The sequence below is a fragment of the Nannobrachium achirus genome (assembly GCF_963921795.1).
Source record: "Nannobrachium achirus genome assembly, chromosome: 13".
Lineage (NCBI taxonomy): Eukaryota > Metazoa > Chordata > Actinopteri > Myctophiformes > Myctophidae > Nannobrachium > Nannobrachium achirus.
Window position 1 is genome coordinate 44360391 of NC_137833.1, and position 22193 is coordinate 44382583.

General features: G+C 44.3%; 2 protein-coding genes and 1 pseudogene across 3 annotated transcripts; all 3 read left to right on the forward strand.

Annotated features, from left to right (window-relative positions):
- Positions 1–3525: 3525 nt before the first annotated feature.
- LOC308297347 (T-complex protein 1 subunit delta-like) lies at positions 3526–5127 on the forward strand (the record flags this gene model as incomplete). Its single annotated transcript, XM_080740760.1, has 1 exon — positions 3526–5127. The coding sequence occupies one exon, from the start codon at positions 3526–3528 to the stop codon at positions 5125–5127; it is 1602 nt and encodes a 533-aa protein (XP_080596886.1).
- Positions 5128–10400: 5273 nt separating this feature from the next.
- Positions 10401–12909, forward strand: LOC308297348 (charged multivesicular body protein 1b-like; annotated as a pseudogene). Its single transcript has 2 exons — positions 10401–10927; positions 12905–12909. The product of its transcript is annotated as a charged multivesicular body protein 1b-like (transcript).
- Positions 12910–16328: 3419 nt separating this feature from the next.
- Positions 16329–16934, forward strand: LOC308297349 (charged multivesicular body protein 1b-like; the record flags this gene model as incomplete). The annotated part of the gene is made up of 1 exon (XM_080740761.1): positions 16329–16934. One exon carries the CDS (start codon positions 16329–16331, stop codon positions 16932–16934), a length of 606 nt encoding a protein of 201 aa, XP_080596887.1.
- Between the last annotated feature and the right edge of the window lie 5259 nt (positions 16935–22193).

Sequence of the window (22193 nt, forward strand, 5' to 3'; positions counted from 1 at the left end):
ACATAATGCAACATAAAATGTTAATAAAATAGGCAGCAGGCAATAAACACAGAGATAAGTGCAATAGTAAGAGATAAAATAAAGACTACAATTTATATGTGGCGAGGTTAAAAAGTATAAAATACCATGTTGCCAACAACGCCACCTGGAGGACCATAGAGCCCAGGAACTCCACTTAAAACTCAGAATAGATAAAAGGCAAACAGGTTCTTTAAAACCAGGGTTGAGCAGAGTTAAAATACCACACCAAGGATTAAAAATAGAACAGATTTATTACATAAATGCCCAAAAGTTAGAATACAGTAATTAGCCCAAACAGTCCCATAGCCCATCCATATAGTCCACAGGGTCCTTCTGGAGTAGTCAGTCCAGTCCATGTTTCAGATCAGTTCCTCATTTCTTTCAAAACCAGGTCCGTAGTCTCCTTGGGGCCAGAAACAATAAAATCAATGACACCGCCCACCAAATGGCCAACAGTCTAAAACATGCATAAAAGTCACTGCACACAAAACAATAAGAACTGAAGTGGTAAGTTTAAAATACAAATCATGCACTGCTAAGGCCAAATGAGAGCTGGTGGTCAATTAAATCATCAACTGGCTTAACTCAAGGTGGGTGTAAAATGTCAGTTCTCAGAAAGTGGGGCTGTGCATCTAGTCATATAAAAACAAAATAAAAGGCTAAAAACATCCAATAAGACACCACCCGCATCAGGTGACAAAGAGGGGTACTTAGCTCGGAGAGGGGCAAGTCATGACTTGGCCCCTCTGTTGCGTTGAGTGGCTTCCCCTCTTTCACCCTGGTCACGGGGAGACGGCACCACCACTGCCGTCTGTCCAGCGCGGCTGCTGACTTCCTCTGCACCGCTGTTCGGCTGGACATTTCAGGACGTCTTTCAGTGTTTCAACGTGGCTCTGGCTCTGGTCTCTCCGGTTGCATGGCGTGTGGCGTTCGGTCGTTCTCTTCCCCACTGGCGTCCTGCCTCAGCCCCCCCACAGATGGATCCTGTCATGGGCGGACAGAGCACACCCCCCAGGGTGCCTAGCAGCCGTTTGCCCTGGGTGTCCCTTCCTTTCGGCCCAGAGTTTCAGTCCCCGCCTGTGGTGGCTCTCCTTCCCCCAGCCAGGTCTTCCTCCTCTGTCTCCCTACTCCATTCTGTCCCTCCCCCAGCTCTGCACAGCAGCCTGCCTTTTAAAGGCCACACCCAATTTCCCCAGGTGCAGGCCAATTCTCCAATTACTAGCTCTTCAGAGTTCAGGCAGCAAAACCAACCCCGTTACATCCCCCCATGGCTAAAGGTTGGCAGTCCCTGCCACAGTTGCAGGATATAACACAGGCTGCTCCCTAACGTCTGAAAAATAAACAGCCATTATTAAAAAAACTAAAAGCACAAATCTGTAAAAATAAAACCTTGGTTTCAACTCTGCTCAAGACACCTGATCCTGCCGACCTACGCCAGAATTTGTATCTGTGGCGAGGTTAAAAAGTATAAAATACCATGTTGCCAACAACGCCACCTGGAGGACCATAGAGCCCAGGAACTCCACTTAAAACTCAGAATAGATAAAAGGCAAACAGGTTCTTTAAAACCAGGGTTGAGCAGAGTTAAAATACCACACCAAGGATTAAAAATAGAACAGATTTATTACATAAATGCCCAAAAGTTAGAATACAGTAATTAGCCCAAACAGTCCCATAGCCCATCCATATAGTCCACAGGGTCCTTCTGGAGTAGTCAGTCCAGTCCATGTTTCAGATCAGTTCCTCATTTCTTTCAAAACCAGGTCCGTAGTCTCCTTGGGGCCAGAAACAATAAAATCAATGACACCGCCCACCAAATGGCCAACAGTCTAAAACATGCATAAAAGTCACTGCACACAAAACAATAAGAACTGAAGTGGTAAGTTTAAAATACAAATCATGCACTGCTAAGGCCAAATGAGAGCTGGTGGTCAATTAAATCATCAACTGGCTTAACTCAAGGTGGGTGTAAAATGTCAGTTCTCAGAAAGTGGGGCTGTGCATCTAGTCATATAAAAACAAAATAAAAGGCTAAAAACATCCAATAAGACACCACCCGCATCAGGTGACAAAGAGGGGTACTTAGCTCGGAGAGGGGCAAGTCATGACTTGGCCCCTCTGTTGCGTTGAGTGGCTTCCCCTCTTTCACCCTGGTCACGGGGAGACGGCACCACCACTGCCGTCTGTCCAGCGCGGCTGCTGACTTCCTCTGCACCGCTGTTCGGCTGGACATTTCAGGACGTCTTTCAGTGTTTCAACGTGGCTCTGGCTCTGGTCTCTCCGGTTGCATGGCGTGTGGCGTTCAGTCGTTCTCTTCCCCACTGGCGTCCTGCCTCAGCCCCCCCACAGATGGATCCTGTCATGGGCGGACAGAGCACACCCCCCAGGGTGCCTAGCAGCCGTTTGCCCTGGGTGTCCCTTCCTTTCGGCCCAGAGTTTCAGTCCCCGCCTGTGGTGGCTCTCCTTCCCCCAGCCAGGTCTTCCTCCTCTGTCTCCCTACTCCATTCTGTCCCTCCCCCAGCTCTGCACAGCAGCCTGCCTTTTAAAGGCCACACCCAATTTCCCCAGGTGCAGGCCAATTCTCCAATTACTAGCTCTTCAGAGTTCAGGCAGCAAAACCAACCCCGTTACATATACATGCAGGTTAAGCTTTCGAGATAAAGGTAGAAAAACAAAAGTAGCATTCAGTAACCATATTGTAACCATAGACAGGAATGTCTTATGTCATGTCATTTAAAATGCTGCAGGTGCTATGAGGGGGATAGTCTAACAGATGCTGTGTGAAGGCTAACCTAAAGAGGTGTGTCTCTAAAGCATGTGCTTCTCTTGATGTGTAGTTTATTCCATAGTTTATCGCTGCTTGGTGCTATATTATACCATTGTTACTTGGTTTAAAGCGAGCCTACAATTGTTTTGAAGGAACAATATTTTCTAGTTCTATTTATACGTTTATAATTTATAACTAGAAATACTGTTCCTATGAAACAGTGTGGGCTTGCTGATCCCTCATTGGCTAAGGGGTCGGTAATTTGTTTGAGGAGAATAAACGTAACCTATAAAGTTCTGGTATAACATACGGTCTCGCCTTTCGGCGAACCCAAAGATTTCATATGGGTGTTATTTATAATAGTTTGCACTTGTTCGTGGTGATGTCACCAAGAACGCTGCTCCTCATTGGCTAAAGGCCCTGCCTTTGTACTGTCGGTAGATTTTTTTAGGAGAATAAACCTGGCCTATAAAGATTTGGTATAACATACTGGTCTCGCCACAATAATTTTTGGAGATTTTGGTTTGTTCCGAAACTTCAGCATACCACACTGCCGTCATAGGCTAACTGGAAGTCCATATTTGGGCAACAGTTTGTGCTACATATGTGCTTACAACATGCCCCATTATATAGGCATATAACTACTATCTTTGGCAAGATACCCAGGCAAAGTCATCCTTATCGAAGACTCTTTTTAAACCTTGCTGATAAGATTTGTAGTCATACCTGAAATAAAGATGGCACAGAAAACCCAGAGCGGAGAGAGCAATAAATTAGGGGGGGCATATGTGGACCGCGACAAACCTGCCCAGATTAGGTTCAATAATATATCTCAAGCGAAAGCTATCGCAGATGCCATTAGAACCAGCCTTGGACCCAAGGGCATGGATAAGATGATCCAGGACGGGAAAGGTGACGTGACCATTACCAACGATGGTGCCACTATCCTCAAAAAGATGCAGGTGGTCCACCCTGCAGCAAGAATGCTGGTAGAGCTGTCCAAAGCCCAGGACATCGAGGCTGGTGATGGCACAACCTCCGTGGTGGTTATCGCTGGAGCCCTGCTTGATAACGCCCGCTCCAAGCTGCTCCAGAAGGGTATCCACCCGACCATCATCTCGGAATCCTTCCAGAAAGCCGTGGACAAGGCGGTCGAGGTGCTGACGGACATGAGCTTGCCGGTGCAGCTAAGTGACCGCCAGAATCTGATCAACAGCGCCACCACCTCTCTCTGCTCCAAGGTGGTATCCCAGTATTCTAAGCTGCTGGCGCCCATGAGCGTAGACGCCATGATGAGGGTTATAGACCCGGCCACGGCTACCAACGTGGACCTGCATGACATCCGCATCATCAAGAAGCTTGGTGGGACCATTGATGACTGTGAGCTTGTTGATGGTTTGGTGCTGACACAGAAGGTGGTCACTGGCGTTCCCCGTGTGGAGAAGGCAAAAATCGGCCTGATCCAGTTCTGCTTGTCCGCTCCGAAAACGGACATGGACAACCAGATTGTGGTGTCAGACTATACCCAAATGGACCGCGTGCTGAGAGAGGAGCGCACCTACACCCTCAACCTTTGCAAACAAATTAAGAAGGCAGGCTGCAATGTCCTGCTCATCCAGAAGTCTATCCTGAGAGATGCACTGAGTGACCTGGCTGTGCATTTCCTTGCCAAAATGAAGATCATGGTCATCAAGGACATTGAGAGGGAGGACATTGAGTTCATCTGCAAGACTATTTGCACCAAGCCTGTTGCCCACATCGACCATTTCACACCAGAGATGCTGGGTACAGCCGAGTTGGCAGAAGAGGTTAGTCTGGATGGTTCTGGCAAGCTGATCAAGATCACAGGTTGCGCCAGTCCTGGCAAGACTGTAAGCATTGTGGTGCGTGGCTCCAACAAGCTGGTGATCGACGAGGCAGAGCGCTCCATCCACGATGCCTTGTGTGTCATCCGCTGCCTGGTCAAGAAGAAGGCTCTGATCGCCGGCGGTGGGGCCCCAGAGATCGAGCTGGCACACCGTCTGGCAGAGTACTCCCGCACCCTGGCGGGCATGGAGGCCTACTGCGTGCGCGCCTACGCAGACGCCCTGGAGGTGATCCCCTCCACGCTGGCAGAGAACGCCGGGCTGAACCCCATATCGACCGTCACGGAGCTCCGCAACAAGCACGCCCAGGGGGAGAAGAACGCCGGCATCAACGTCCGCAAGGGCGGCATCTCCAACATGCTGGAGGAGCAGGTGGTTCAGCCTCTGCTGGTGTCCATCAGCGCTCTGACTCTGTCCACGGAGACGGTGCGCAGCATCCTCAAGATCGACGATGTGGTGGGGGCTGTATTTTAAGATCTTCTGTGTTTTGCAACGTCTTATCATTAACCACTTAACACTCCCTAAACAACTGACAAGGCATGTCAAAGCGAACATATTGCAGAATTGTCAAAATTAGCTAAAACACCGGTAGCCGATCTGCAAGCTTTATACATTGTGAGTGCTTGTAGATCAGCTATTTTTTTTAAATAGGATGCCACTCATTTTCAACATAATATATACCTTAGAGCTGTTAGAGCTGAAATAATAAAAAAAGTATCTCCCCCTTCTGTGTTGCCTAGAACTGGAATTGATTGTCGGGGTCAAGTGATCAGTGACATACAGAAGATGTACTCTTTGGCTCCACCCTCTAGTCAAAGGTATATGGTTCAATGTTAAAAATTTGTTGTATTCCCCTTTAAGTTGTTACCTACGCTGATGCCTTGGAGATGACTATACTATCTGCCTGTCCAGATGTCCTCTTTATTAAAAATATAAAAATAAAATAAAAATATAAGTGTTGTATTTAGCTGTTTTCAAAAAACTTAATAAGCACAATGAAGGACAGGACCCAGCCTACAACACCCCCCCCCTTCAAAGAAAGTAAGCAGTGAAAGTTGAGGGTATACAGAGGTTTCGGGCCCCCCAGGGGTCCTTGAGAGGCTCCAGGGGTTCCAGTGTTGTTCCATTTGTACACAGTATGATAAACAGGTAATCTATCCTACACTATAATCTATAAAGTATGAGAGTTTTGTTTCAAGAGATTTATTTTTTCTGTGTTCCTGTTCTGTATTTTACAGTTGCTGGCCCCGCTACGAGGCAGAACCAAAATTTTCCAGAACCTGAACCTATTTTTTTTTTTGGTTCTGGTTTTGTCTCCATAGCGCACGGTCCGGTTTCAGACAAAGTTCTGGGAACCTTTTTTAGGTGCTGCTCTTGATGTGTTATACATCGTGCAACCTATGGGCGGGGCCAGCAGTGCTGCTGCTCTTTTTTGGGACCTTCCCGGTTAGGTCTGTTTATATGGAAATGTAAGCAGAACTTGGTCCCGGAACTTCACAGGTTCTTGAGAGTTCTTGGTTCTGGAAAGTACTGGTTCTAGTTCTGGTTCGACCCTGTAGTGGAAAAGGGGGGCTCTCTCCATTCCGACATGTCGCCACTCCGACAGTGACTTCTTATTGTCGGAGTGGCAACACTTCCATAGAGGTTAAGGTTAGGGTAAGGGTAAGACATAGGGTTATTGTCTGTCGGAAAGGAGACCTGTCGGAATGGAGTGATGCACCCATTGGAAAAGGGGCTCAAGATGTGCAGGACAGGTGAGGACAGACGAGGAAGCAGGCTTGTGGCTGACTGCAGCTGCTGACAAAGACAGGACAACATCATACTAGGTGGAAAGGCGGCATGGAGCGTTGTGTGTTTCTCAAACCTTTTTATTTCAAGAACCCACAGTGTACAAATGGAACCAAATGGACCCTCATGGGCACATCTGGATCCGTTTGTACACGTTCAAGAGTTACGGACATGTAATGGCACCTTTCCTCTTCATCATTGTCCTAGACTATGCGCTCAGGAAAGCCATCGGTGGACGAGAGCAGGATCTTGGCTTCACATTAACACCAAGGAGGTCGAGACGACATCCCACAGTAGTCCTAACGGTCCTGGACTATGCGGACGACATCAGCTTGCTCTCTGACAACATGAAACAAGCACAGGAACTCTTGAACAGAGTGGAGTTAGAGTGTGCCAAGGTTGGCCTTAGGCTAAATGCCAAGAAAACTGAGGCTATCACCTATAACTTACCAGAACACCCACCTCTGACAACAACAGGAGGCGATGTGTTGAAGGAAGTTAAGGACATCAAGTACCTGGGCGCATGGGTCAACTCAACCGAGAAAGATCTTCAAGTGAGGAAGGCACTTGCATGGAGGGCCTTGAATGGCATGAACAGTGTATGGAACTCCAACCTCCCCCGCCAAATCAAACTCAGCTTCTTCTTTGCAACGGTGGAGGGGGGGGGGGGGGGGGGGTTAGCCATTAAACGAAACGGGTATTTCTTACATTGATGCTCCTACATATTATCATGCAAGCACCAGTTAAAGTTACTTTCCATCCCTCATATACTGTATGCACAGTGCACATCCCATAACCCACACACTGCACATCATTTTGGAGCTCATATCTTTGAACGGGTAAGGGCTAGTTTTGATGAATTTTCACTCCTGTCCCGTCCCACTCCTGCAGAAAAAATCCTGTCCCATCCCAATCCTGGGCTAGAGTGGGGAAAGAAATCCAGTCCTGTCCCACTCCTGTACAATGACTCCTGGTCCCATCCCGCTCCTGGTCAAAATCACTCCCGTTCACATCCCGCTCCCGAAAAAAAATAAAAAAATAAAATCGGGCAGATGTTTTTCTATTTTGATCCATATTATATTTGATATCATGTTTATTATTATATAATGTATAATTTTATAATGTTCGCAGTTCAAAGACCTCACTTTCCTGTGCAATTTATTTCTGCGATTTGATGAACTGGTCTGGGATGATTCCCCGCTCCTGCCCACTCCTGTTGATTTTCATTCCTGTCCCGTCCCAATCCTGGCATTAATACAAATTTGACTCCTGTCCCACGGGAATCCCGCGGGACCCACGGGACCCACGGGAACGGGAATAAAATGTCATCCTCTAGTCTGTAGCCGTTTTGCCATAGTAAAATGTGTGTACGTAGCATCATGTTTGTCTAGTGATGTCATATGTTGTATGTCTGTAGCCTTTTTCCTCAGTGTGTACAGGCTATGCTGTGTGTGTAGCATAGCCTGTACATACTAGACTTAAATCCTAGTCTGAAGATGTTATGCAAGCACAACCACCGCTCACTTCACATTGGGTGTGATTTTTATGTATAGGATGCACATTTCTGGCTACTTTTTATTGTATTAGCTTTTACTGCGATCGGCTGGGTATATCGGTGTCCTTCTTTGTTTAAGCCCGTAGCAGCCCAATCAGGGACCAGCATTTCTGGCAACGTCATCATTAACAGCCAATGAGGGATCATCATTCCTGGTGATGCCAGTGGTGATGCCAGCGTTGAGCGCACCCCATATGCGCGCTCTGCTGGAACACAAGTAGGCCACACACACATGGCCTACTTGTGCACAAGATGCAAGTTGGCAAGTGCAGTTCATTTTATTTTTTCTAGTGCTGTCAAACGATTAAATATTTTAATTGTGATTAATTGCATGATTTATCTAGTTAATCAAGTGATGAATTGCTAATAAGTCATCAGTTTTTATCTGTTCAGTCTTTTATACCCCTATTAATACTGTATGCTGGCTTTATGTGAAAGTATGTTATTGTTTTATTGGAAATCAATTAATCAAAAGAAACCATAATGGTAGTGCATTAAACAGGCTGTAGCAGATGGGTTTAATGATCTGCAAAATGCACTTAGTAATTTGAGTACTGTAGTGCCACATGTTAAGAACCATTGTCCTAAACTACGGGTAGGCCAATGGCAAAAATAAATAAATAATTGTGATTAAAACAATTCATCGCGATTAACATAGCGGTGAGTTAATCGCAATTAAATTAGTTAACTTGGACAGCCCTATTTTTTTCAGATATACTTTAAAGGTCCTGTCTACAATTCAGTGTAATTGTATGTATAATGCATTATAATACACTTAATAACACTTGTTAACTCATTCTGTGCCAGATGCCAAAATGGCTCCAAGGTAGCTGTGCCGAGATTTTGTATGTTTTTCTTTACTATGCAATGAAAAAAAAATATTTTTTTTTTATAATTTTTTTCCCCACAGAAACAGACACAGTTGTTGTGATTCAGTGGCAAAAATAATTTTGGCAATCGGACAAATGGTTCCAGAGATAGAGCTGTTTGAATGAAAAAAAGTGTCCATCCACTAGAATGGACACACATGAACACACATTTTCTCAATCAGCTAAACGAGGGAGCGAACACACAAACAGAGAAAAGCATCTCTCTGATCTCAGGTCATTTTGACATCTTTAGAAAAAAAAAAATGTTTTTTTTTTTTTTTTTTTTTCCTATGTAAAAAACACAAAACCGTCATAAGCCGTCATTGGCACACAGGGCTATTGGAAAAAAACCGTCATAAGCAGTCATTGGCACAGAAAACATGTTGATAATTAGCAACTTATTATAAGTGCTGGTTATAATGCATTATAAGCTCAGTGACAGCACACCATTACTACCATAATTTGGTCAGTTATACAGTGTCTTTTATGAAGACACTTTATAACTGACTAAGCCCAAACAAGCTGCTTGTCTGGGCTTCCTTCGTGCAAAAATAGTAAAAATAGCAAATCCCTGTAAAACTCCTGTTGCAGGATTAGTCAAGTCGTCTCCCGGTGGATGGCAGAAGTTTGGCAGCAGCTGTTATCACAGATCTACTGAAGAGAGAACATATGGGAGGAAAGTAAAGAACAATGTCTGACTACAGAGGCATATCTGGTGGTTATCAACAGTGAAGAACAGTTTAGGATGACTGATGTGTAGATGGCTGTATGGCATTGCTTTTTTTCTTTCTTTTTTTTTTTGAAAGACAAAACTACTGAGAAGCGTCACATCGAGATGCATTGTGTGCTTGTAGATCGGCTATTTTCAAATAGCCGAAATGTATAGGAACAAAACAGAGAGGGTGCTGTTTTTCCCTTTTATTTGATGATGGCCTGCCAGATTGATGAGGAAAGTGGTTGTTGCATGTTTTGTAATAACTATTAGAATCTACAAAGTAGACTAACTAGTAACCAAAGTTTTAAAATAGTTGTAGTGGTAGTAAAAGTGAAAATGTTGCCTCTGAGATTATAGAAGTAAAAGTATTGTAAATCAGAAATAGTCAAGTAAAGTACAAATAGGCCTACCTTAGAATTGTATTGGGGGGTAGGGTGCTGTAGTGTTTACATATGAGCTGGAGGGGAGCGATTTACATTATATTAGCCTATTATTAATTATTGTTTGGTGAGGAGGGGAGTGACCTGCATTATATTAGGCAATTGAGACCCGTTTTAACCGAGACATGACATTAATAATACATTAATACGGCCCTGGTCACCACTATCTCTGGTCCATAGCGTTAGAAGGAGTTCTCCTTAACGCTATGTCACAAACCATCTTCTGCTACGGAAGCAAAGCCTGCGCGCCTGGTCTGGTCCAAAAATAACACAAAACGGTTTAGCTACTCACCAAAACAAAGGTAGCAGTGAGTTTCCACTCATTTATAACGTCTTGCCAAGGTTAACTTATTAGTAAGACGTCAAAGATTTTTTTTGAAATGGTGAATATGGAGGAACTTCTCAACCTGAAGATGGCTGTCAAAGATCTTCAGCGGAATTCAAAAATATGTGACAAAGAGGAAAAAGCAGAGAAGGGCAAAATCAAGAAAGCAATCCAAGACGGAAATACGGAAGTGGCCAGGATCCACGGAGAGAATGCTATTAGACAGAAGAATCAGTCACTCAACTATCTGAGAATGAGCCATCGAATCGAAGCGATCACAGTAAGGGTCCAAACTCCAATCACGGTGAACAAGGTCACAAGATCCATGGCCGGAGTGGTGACGGGCATGGGTGCCACACTGAAAAGCATGAATCTAGAAAGGATTTCGGCTCTCATGGACAGATTTGAAAGTCAGTTTGAGACGCTGGACGTTCAGACGGCCCACATGGAGGACACCATGAGTAACACCACAACACTTTCAACACCTGTCACTGATGCAAGAGATGGCCGACGAGGCAGGGCTGGATCTGAACATGGAGCTGCCCCAGGGACAGACGAGAGCTTTGGCAGAGCAGGATGATCGCAAAAAGAATTGTTCTCCATTGGATCCCATTCATCTTCCCCTTTCGTTTTCTAACCTTAATTAACATTGTCATGAATACTGTATGGTTCCTATCGCTAGTTAAAAATTGCCTTTCAATCACCATCATATTCGTTTTGTCGAAATGTGGTCCAATTTATTTTAAAATAAATGATAAAGTTGCGGGGGGGCGTGGCCAACTAAACTGATACCAGCCGGCTGTGTTCTTTTTCGTGTGCTGTATTTCGAGAGGCTCCGACCACATTCTCCCATGTATCCCTGCGGTTGCACGTGACCGTTGGCAGCCAATAGCATCTCTGCCTTTACAATTCTATGATGGCGACACCCATTCCAAGGGGTAGAAAAGGGCCATTTGCGCTGCATAGAAACCAATGGCTTCGCATCGTCCATATCTTTCTACAGTCTATGCTTATGGCCGACTCTTGGAGTGCAACTTAACCACAGCTGGTTTGATTAGTGATATAGGACTTTCTTTCCCGATAAACTTCATATTGCCGCACGTACTACACCTGCTACAGTTTTGGTGGCACGCACTTGGGTCATATTTCAAATTGACCAGCTTCATCGAGACTCGTCTGCTTGCATTTTGTGAATTAAAAAAGTCATTATCTAACTAACAACTAAGAAATCACTAATACATCTGGGTTCTCCAACATTACTTCTGAGACTCCTCCAATCATCCCTAATATAGGCTACGGTACACAACCCGGGCAAGGTCCTTATATATAGTTTAATTTATATTATATTATTATTATTTATAGTCTGGATAGACGAAATGTAATGTGAGGCTTTGGCTTGCCAATCTTGCATACGCTCACTCCACACTGGGCAGACAGACAGGTGGTAAATATTATGAACTATATGATCGACCAAATGTCTATCTATAAATTAGCCAAATCTATGTCTGTCTGACAATAATTCTCTACGTGAGCGACGGGTATAGCCAATCAGAGGGCCCTAAACAGGCATATGTCTGACATAGCTTGAGGATTGGTGAGCTTCACATGACAATATACGGGTAAGGCATTACCAGTAGTTGTATAGGTGATGAGAGAGAAGCAGGCAACTCCACTAAGGCAACTCCACTATGTCTATCTATAAATCTATCTATCTATAAATTAGGGAAAGCTACGTCTTGATCTACCTTTGAAAAAACACAGAGTGATGTCATCAATCGGGTGAAGACGTCATCATCACATAAAAACCAACGAGGGACCAGTATCGGATTGTTTACCTAGAAAGTAGCACTATTATAGAACAATAGAAACAACAGAAATGATTGAAACTGTAAAGATGGAAACAATAGAACATATTGTTCCATAGAACAATATGGACGATAGGTTATTGATTTTTAATGCCTGTTGTGTTTCTTTTTTGTTTCTCGTTTCTTGTATTTGGACCTGAGTCTGCTAATAAAGATTGAATTGAATTGAATTGATAGGACCAAGTGTTCTATAGAGCAATAGAACCAATATAACCTATTGTTCAATAGAACATATAGAAACAATAGAACACTATTAACAATAGCAACAAAAGACATCTCTCTCTCTCTCTCTCTCTCTCTCTCACTCACACACACACACACACACACACACACACACACACACACACACACACACACACAGCTAAATGCAAGGAATCGATTCTTGATGAAGCCGGTCAATTTGACATATTATGGCCTAAATGCATGCCACCAAAACTGTGGGAGGAGTAGCGCAAAATAAAGTTTATCTAGGAGGGGAAAGAAAGAAAGAAGGAAAGAAAGATGGATAGATGGAAGGAATAAAGTACTATAGTGTGGTTTCCCCTGCAGGAAACCACACTATATATGAATCGTGACCATATTTAGAGTTCCCAGTTCCCACTGCATACTGACGACCCCGAGGGGACGGTTGTCAGGGAACGTTATGCCCATTATTTTGGATAATGTGTTTTGTTGTTATTTATGTTACCTTAAGCATGATTTCACAGCATGATCTGTACCCTGAGAATCCATCACCAGCAGGGGGATTTGGAATGGATCCCATCATGTGCCAGCTCGTTGCAGCTACCTTTCAACTGTCAATTTGAGTGGAGACTTGGGTCTGCACTTATTTGGATATGGATATTCTTGGAATATGTGATAAGACGATCAGTTTGGGGCCTTGCACTACAGTGTTAAGGCCTTGCACTACAGTGTTGAGTCCTTGCACTACAGTGTTGAGACCTTGCACTACAGTGTTGAATCCTTCGTTGTGTCCTTGGCTTTGCACTGCAATGTTGTGGTATGGCGCCATGGTTTTGGCTCCTTGCACCACAAAGTAGTGTCTTTGCATTGCGGCGTTGTGGTTTTGCGGCAGCAGCTTTCTCTTCTGCGTGTGAGAAGGGAAGCCACCGTCCCTCTTAAAGATGCCGCCGACAAACATGTGCTCGCTTTCGGGGTTGATCTGCCAGTAGCCTCCTTTCCCTCTGACCTTCACAAAGCACCTGTTAAACGACAAGGTGTGGCGGACCGAGTTCTGCCAGCTGGTGTTCTTGGAGTTTCTGTAATAAGGGAAGTTGTCCGTCATCCACTTGTAGATGTTGGAGAGAGTCATTCTGGAGTGTTTGTTGTCCCGTATGGCCCTGTAGATGAGAGAGGCGTAGGAATAAGGAGGTCTGAAGGAGGTGGTGTCGGGGTTCTCTGGGTTTGGATGCATTGTGGTGGCTGTTGACTCCCCAGCCAGAGGGTCTTGTAGAGGCATTGTGGTGACAGCTGTGTCACCAACCAGCGGACTGGATGGAGATGGAGCGGCAGACAGGCAACTGGCGACTCCATTCCGCCTCCTCTCCGGGTCCGCACCAGGAACGGAGAATTTCCTCCAACAGTTGAGACTTGTTAGGCTGTCATCTATACTGCTGTGAACCCTGTCAGTTGTTGCAACATCGTGGTCTTCCTCTGGGTAACCAGGCAGACATTTCTCCTCGTTAATCGTGGTTGCCATGGAAAAGGTTTAGTTACCTGCAAATAATAATGGGTATAAATCCTTCGAGAGATGCTGGAGTAAATTCAGCAGCGGTCAGAATTGTGTCTCCCTGTACACTGAGTGGCCCCTGTTGACTGTCAGCCTTTTTAAAACAGACTCCTCCAACGTCACGGTGACGCACTGAAGCACTCTTTATTAAACATCTGAAAAAATGCCTTCCATTGTGAAAATGTCCCGAGCATCTAATCTAATCTAATCTAACTATAAACTAGAAAGAATGAAATTCTGGGAAATTGCGAGTGTGGTTGCCTATTTATTGTCTGGAATCTGGATAGCCAAATTGTCATGTGAAGCTTGACCAATCCTCAGCATTCTTGGTGACGTCACCGAGAATGCTGCTTCCTGACTGGCTAATAGTCTGGATGCCCTACTGGCAACCACACTAACTAAAAAGATGAAATTCTGGGAAATTGCGAGTGTGGTTGCCTTTTTAAAGGCTGGACACTCAAATTGTCATGTGAAGCTCGTCCAATCCTCTAGCAACACTCCCCCATTGAACTCAATTGGCTTACTATTGATAGTCTGGATTGTTTATCTAGAATAATAAAGAATAAAGCTACACTAGAACAATAATGTGTTGCCCTCTAGGCAACCACACTAATAATAAAGTAACACTAGAACTATAGTGCGTTGCCTCTGTTGGGGCAATACAAATAAACAAGAAAAGATGCATTTGGAAATTGCAAGTGTGGTTGCCTATTTATTACTACACTAGAATTATAATGTGTTGCCCCTGTTGGGCAAACACACTAATAATAAAGTAGCACTAGAACTAATAGTCTGTTGCCCCTGTTGGGCAACCACACTAATTACAAGTCTCTCTCTGCTGGAGCATAACGGCCGGACTACACCAAGCCGTTTCGCGCGCGTCAGTGCGTATGCGTGTGTATGCGGGGCGCGCGTGCGTATGCGCGTTTTGGATAGAGCCAATGTAAATCAATTCAGCCGGCTACACCAGGCGTACGGATAGCGCGAACCACGGCTACGCATTCCCTAAAAATAGGATCGGTTCTATTTTTTAAGCACGAGTATGCGTTTTGTACACAGAATATCTGGTCTTCCTCACATATACTCCCTCCTTGGTGTAGCCTGGAGCATTTACGCATAGGCGAGCGTCTTCACGGACAGTATGCGCGTATGCGCGCATTCTTTGGTGTAGTAGGCCATACGGGCCATACATAGATTATTCAAATCTAAGTACAGTATGTCTGTGTGTGTGTCTGTGTTTATGCCCATAATAGCCAATCACGGCTACGGGCCATGGGCCATAGCCAATCAGAGAGGAGAAAAGGGTAAGGTCATAATATTGAGGCATATATAAGGGCCACGAGAGGGGCCGCCTATGCCTGTTGTCAATCAGATGGGCATAAACGGGCATACAGTATGTCCAAAAATCTTGAGGTTTGATGGATTATTATTGAGCTTCATATGACATTTCAGCCAACCAGACTATAAATGAACCAATCTCCATGACTGGTCAAGTTTCACGTGACATCATAATATCTTATGGGCAGAGCAGGCGCAAACCTCTAGTACATGTCATTATGAGTCAACCATTACCATATAAGGAGTTCCCAAGGAAGCTACACCCAAATATGGAGAGTGTTGTCTCCTGTCATGGCATCAGGCGCAAACAAATCAGTCAGCTCTGTTTATGGGCACAAAAGGAATATGTCCATACGGCCATACACTGATCCAACCAATATGTCTGAGTCATAGCAGTGAGTGCAGTCACCAGAGTGAAGTTGGTCGGCAGGCCCGGATCCAGGTCTCTCTACGCCAAACCAAAAGGCCCCCTCAACATTAATCGTACAATAGTGCATTGGTGCACCTGGAGAATCACATTTTGTTCTTTGTTCTTTGTGTTCAAGCAATCGATTTTAAAACCGTGTGTGCCACTGAGGAACCTTGGTTCTCCAAGAAATTACGACAAATCAGCAAATTCACATACATGGAGATCACTTTTGTCATCTGTTTCTGTGTCCCTTTTATGTCCATATTATGCAGAACCATGTTGTCCTATATCTGTTTGTCCCTCTTATGCCCATATGCAGTATGGAGATCTCTTTATAAAATGTCCACTTCTCAACTAAACCACTCGCAGTTGCAAAGTGCTTAGCCATGGTGACACCATATTTGGACATGGCTGGTGACATCACACTACTCCATGGTGACATCTAACTAAACAATATAAGGTTCTTATTCAACAACCTTGCACATCATTTGTGTGTCATGCTATTGCTGCATGTTCATGGTTAAGTGGTGAAGAAAGAACCTACGTGAGGAAGCAAGTGCCTGTCATTTATATTTTATAACTTATTTAGGAAGACGTCAAAGAAACAACAGCAGCATTCCAGTATTTGGTGCTTTTTTTGAAATGGTGAATATGGAGGATCAACTTCTCAACCTGAAGATGGCTGTCAAAGATCTTCAGCGGAATTCAAAAAAATGTGACAAAGAGGAAAAAGCAGAGAAGAGCAAAATCAAGAAAGCCATCCAAAAAGGAAATACGGAAGTGGCCAGGATCCACGCGGAGAATGCTATTAGACAGAAGAATCAGTCGCTCAACTATCTGCGAATGAGCCATCGAGTCGACGCGGTCCAAGTAAGGGTCCAAACTATGACCACGATGAACAAGGTCACAAAATCCATGGCCGGAGTGGTGACGGGCATGGGTGCCACACTGAGGAGCATGAATCTAGAAAGGATTTCAGGTCTCATGGACAGATTTGAAAGTCAGTTTGAGACGCTGGACGTTCAGACGGCCCACATGGAGGACACCATGAGTAACACCACAACACTTTCAACGCCTCAGCATCAAGTGGAGTCACTGATGCAAGAGATGGCCGACGAGGCAGGGCTGGATCTGAACATAGAGCTGCCCCAGGGACAGACGGGATCAATCAGCAGCAGTGTGCCTTCGGCAGATCAGGATGAACTGTCTCTACGGCTTGCCAAGCTCCGAGCTTCAAACGTAAACTAGGCTACACTCTGTCGAGGTGCCACATGGCACAAGTGTTGTTGGTGACATCACCAAGAATGCTGGTCCCTCATTGGCTGTTGATGGTGACGTCATCAGGAATCCTACGCGACAGATGCACCGAACGCAGTACTTGCACACTCTGGTTTCAAGTGAAAATCTGGTTTCAGGTGGTTTCTATAAGGTATATGGACCAAGCCCAGAACCAGGAAGGGAAGGGAAAGTGAAGCGGTTCCGACCAATGGGCTCGACACACAGGCTTGCGCCAGAGACGCCATCTGCCCCAAACAATTATGAAGCAGGAAATACAAGAGTGTCCCAAAATGGCATTGAAATATTGAAACGTGAAAGACACATGTCGGTCAGATTGGCGATCCTGGACAACTGCTGTTCCCACCAACTTCACAGCACACCAAGCACCTCACTCCCTCTAAGGCCTCTGGACTCCACTCAGTCTGTAAAGGTTCTAAGAAAATGACTGATGTTTTCTTTTTTGTTTTTTTTGTACTCCAACACAGACATTTCTTTTAGTGTATTCTTACAGTAAGTAAGTCGCTCTGTATCAAGAGAGTCTGCCTAAATTGTAAATTATACTATTATTACTATGGAGGCCTGTTCAATATCCCCGTCTTCCACCATTGATTACGGTTATTCTTCATTCTGCACATTTCCCCAATAATATACTTAACATTTGCCAAAAATAAAGCATGTGTTAGTTCATGCAGGGCACAAGAGTCATACACGCCCAGCTGGAATCAGCTGTCAGTCTGATGGTTGTTTTCGATTACGACAATCCATTTTAAATATGTCTCCCTCCACCACCCAAGCCTGCATGACTCAAAAGTTGAAACTGAATGTCAAACTGGAATTCAATATTTGCATGGCTCTAAATAAACTAAGATTCAATGTTTGCATTGCTCTAAAGTTAAACCATATTCAATGTTCAATGAATTTCAAGTTTGCATGACCAAAGTTAATCTGATAAAAAAAGAAATGTTCTTGCTATATGGGCCCACTCTTGTATACCAGGATCAAGATAATCCTTATTGCCTCCACAATCCACAAATCCAAAAAAGGTGGGTGAAATTATTCTCCATAACCCCAGTCATCAACATCTGCAGCTTTCAAGAAAAATGGAGAGCAAAGAGATAAGAAAGAAACAGGGAAATCGCGCTCTTTCGAACGACCATCATTTCGACCGGAGGGTTAGCTACTCACTCCACGGAGGTTAGAATCGGGTGTCGAAAATATGACATGCGACATGCTCCCAAAGAAACAAGTCTGACATTAAAGACCCTGTTATAAAATTGCTATAAAATGAATATAGTAGCCTACACAAAAGGAATGTATCGTTATGAAACGTATCTCTCCACTACTGTGTGGGTGTAAACTAGGTCTTGCATGGCTGGCAGCTCAGTCCTAGTGATGTGCTGTGCTGTTTTACCCACCGTCTCTAAAGCCGTTGCTTGCGGTCATGAGTAGAGAGCAGCTACCATACCAAGCATAGTCACAGAGCCATGCATTGTCTTACCTCCGTGACAAGAACATTTTATTATTTATTAGTGTGGTTGCCCAACAGGGCAACACACTGTAGTCCTGGGGAAACTTTATTCTTCTTCTAGATAAGCTTTTTTTGTGAATGGGGTTTCACCTTCAATCAGATGCAATTGGAAATGGGTGGAAAAATATTTGGGAGTGGTGCTAGCTCGATTTTTGAAGCGGTGAACGCCGCTTCCAAGGAGTGGCTTTGTGTGTCCCATGTCCATATATGGTCATTTCAGTCCAGAATGAACAGGTTTTATCAAAAACAAAATGTGTGTCCCATGTCCATATATGGTCATTTGCTCATTTCAGTCCAGAATGAACAGGTTTTATCAAAAACAAAATGTCTGTCACCTCATGTCCATATATGGCCATTTCAGTCCAGAATGAACAGGTTTTATCTGTCTCGTACGTCCATATTGGATACTTTGAGGATTGGTCAAGCTTCACATGACAATTCGGCCCTCCAGATAAAAACATTCATTCATTCATTCAGAATAAAGCATGTATCTATGTGTTCCAGAGTTCATAACTCTGGAACACATAGAATAAAAGTTCACCCCTTCACTTCGAACCGAGGTTTGATTTTTTGGTGTTGCAATTGGAATTCAATGGGGGAAAAGTGCAATGTAATTCAATGGGGGAGTGGTGCCAGCTCGAGGATTGGTCTGGCTTCACATGACAGTTAGCTGCTGCAGAATATAGTCACGGCAACCACACTTGCAATTTCCAATTGCATCTTTCTAGTTATTATTAGTTTGGTTGCACAACAGTGCAACAAACTGTAGTCCTGGGGAAACTTTCTTTTTTCTAGATAAACTTTTCTTGTGAATGAGTTTTACCTTGAAAAAGAGAAATCATTCACAATCAATGGGGGGTGGTGCTAGCTTGAGTATTGGTCGAGCTTCACATGACAGTTAGCTTGCCGCAGAATATAGTCACGTCAGCAACCACACTTGCAATCCAATTGCATCCAACAAACAAGTCTTTCTAATTAGTGTGGTCGCCCGAAGGGCAACACACTATCATTCTGGGGAAACTTTCTTTCACTAGATAAACCTTTCCGCTGCCATTGGAAATTGATGGAATCAATAGGATTCCCTATTGATAGGGGTGGGAATCAATAGGGAATCAATCGGTCGAGCTTCACATGACAGATGGCTTGCTGCAGAATATAGTCACGTCGGCAACCACACTTGTAGTTTCCAAATGCATATTTCTAGTAGTTATTTATTAGTGTGGTAACCTATGGGGCAACACACTATAGTTCTAGTGCAACTCCTGAAATTCCTGCCCTGGTTCTAGTGCAACTTTTTGTCTTTCTTTCTTGGTGACGTCACCTTGGTAAGTAAATTTCCAATTGCATCTTTCTAGACCTGGGGAAACTGAGTTGCAATTCACCCTTTGTTAGCCTCCTGGTTGGTCCCTGACTGACCAACCAGCAGGCTCTATCTGCCTTGTCCCGCCCTGGTTCCGCCTTTTTTATGTTGAATTAGCTAAAACGTAATTTTTGGAGAAATAAAAACATTTAAAAACATGCTGATTCACTATGCTGCCACTGAGCAGCTCCAATTGACTGAAACAAAGTTTGAAATTAGAATTGAGCACACAGAATAACAATATGAAGCAACTGAATTAACATGGCAGTGGATGGAATGTCCCACTGAATGTCCCTCCAAGTCAAAGCAACCAATGGGTGTGGAGAGGGGCAGGACAATGGGCGGGACTTGACAAAGGGTGAATTGGAATTCAATGAGGGAAAAGTTCAATTGGAATTCAATGGGGGAGTAGAATTCAATGGGGGAGTGGTGCTAGCTCAAGTATTGGTCTGGCTTCACATGACAGTTAGCTTAATTGCTACAGAATATAGTCACGGCAACCAGACTTGCAATTTCCAATTGTGTCTTTCTATTATTATTATTACTAGAGTTGTGCATAAGGCGAGACGCCTGGTTGATCGCGTTTCATTCCGCTTAAGCATGCCCCGCGTGGTCAGCGCCATCTGGTGGACAACTCATTGGGTGAAGTGCGGAGATGATGGTTTGTCATCAGAATATGTAACTGATTGAAGCTCTTATGTGGTGTGGACACGCTGGTGCCTCTTCAGAGTTTTTAACTTACTGAAACCCGTGTCACACTGTTTACACACAAAGGGTTTTTCCCCAGTATGGACACGCTGATGTGTCTTCAGGTTACCTATCTCACTGAAACCCTTGTCACACTGTTTACACACAAAGGGTCTTTCTCCAGTGTGGATACGCTGGTGCTTCTTCAGAGTCCCTAACTGACTGAAACCCTTGTCACACTGTTTACACACAAAGGGTTTTTCTCCAGTGTGGACACGCTGGTGTGTCTTCAGATCAATCAACTGACTGAAACCCTTGTCACACTGTTTACACACAAAGGGTCTTTCTCCAGTCTGGATACGCTGGTGAATCTTCAGAGTCCCTAACTGATTGAAACCCTTGTCACACTGTTTACACACAAAGGGGTTTTCTCCACTGTGGACACGCTGATGTGTCTTCAGGTGACCTAACCGACTGAAACCCTTGTCACAGTATTTACACAGGGAAGGTTTTTCTTTGGTGTGGACATGCTGGAAATGCTGGAAATCTTTCCTGGGTAAGTCATCAAATGTTTCTTTACTTCTCCTGGCTGCGTTGAAGTCCTCGCAAGATCTCGGTTTGTCTGTGTCTCCTTGTTGCTGGCCGGTTACACGGCTGGTGATCATCGGACAGGAAGATGAGGACAGCTGTCCATTGCTCATCATTGGACGGTTGAGGTTGTTGTGGCTCCTCTTCATGTTTTCGTGGAGGGTGACCCGAGGATTGGTTCATGGACACCGCTTTTGCTACTTGGACTATAAATTGGAAGGCGTTTCTTTGTCCCTTGCGGGTTGGAAATTCTCTGTCAATCTCTGCCTATGTCTCTATGTTCCTTGACTCTCTGACTCTCACAGTACACTCTCTCTGAAGAAGGCTTTCTCACAGTTGTACTCAGACTAAATGTGACATTTAGAAACTGCGTCACATCTTATTCAGGTCGACCAGGGCTCTGGTCTGACGTCACACAAACGATTGACATAATTTCTAATAACATCGATTTGCACATCTGACAGTTGCAATTAGCCAGTAGCTATGCCTCTCCTCAACACGTCCTTGTCCAATACTACGTTAAGAGAGGAGCCTTGGCACGCTCTGCTTCTCACCCATAGATGTTATATGACAGCTCTTGACACTTTCACGTGTAAATAATCGATCGTTTCAGGAGGAAAAGCTTCAAAATGTCTCCTAAATCTAGTCAACAAGGCCTGGAAATGCACTGGAAAAATGTGCATGACATTATTTCAATGAACTAAAAACATGGGAAATGTTAGAAGGAGATATAGCCCTGAAACAATTCGGTCATATCTCACGACCGTCATGGATGCACCTCAACCTGGTTTTGAGCAGTTCAAACGTTCAGATTTCAAAAATAAAGTGCCAATGCTCACAAATGTCACAATACGGTACACTTAAGTAGAGTTACCCGTATCTTCCATATTGTTTGATAAAAAGCCTTTTAATCCGATCGGCGGCCATGTTCTTGCATTTTTCTCATTACGCGACCCCATCGGTTGTGAGGTGTACTGCACTCTGATACATAAAACCTTTTTAGAAAATGGCGACCGATCGGATTAAAATGCTTCTTATTAAATAACACGGAAGATTGGGGTAATTC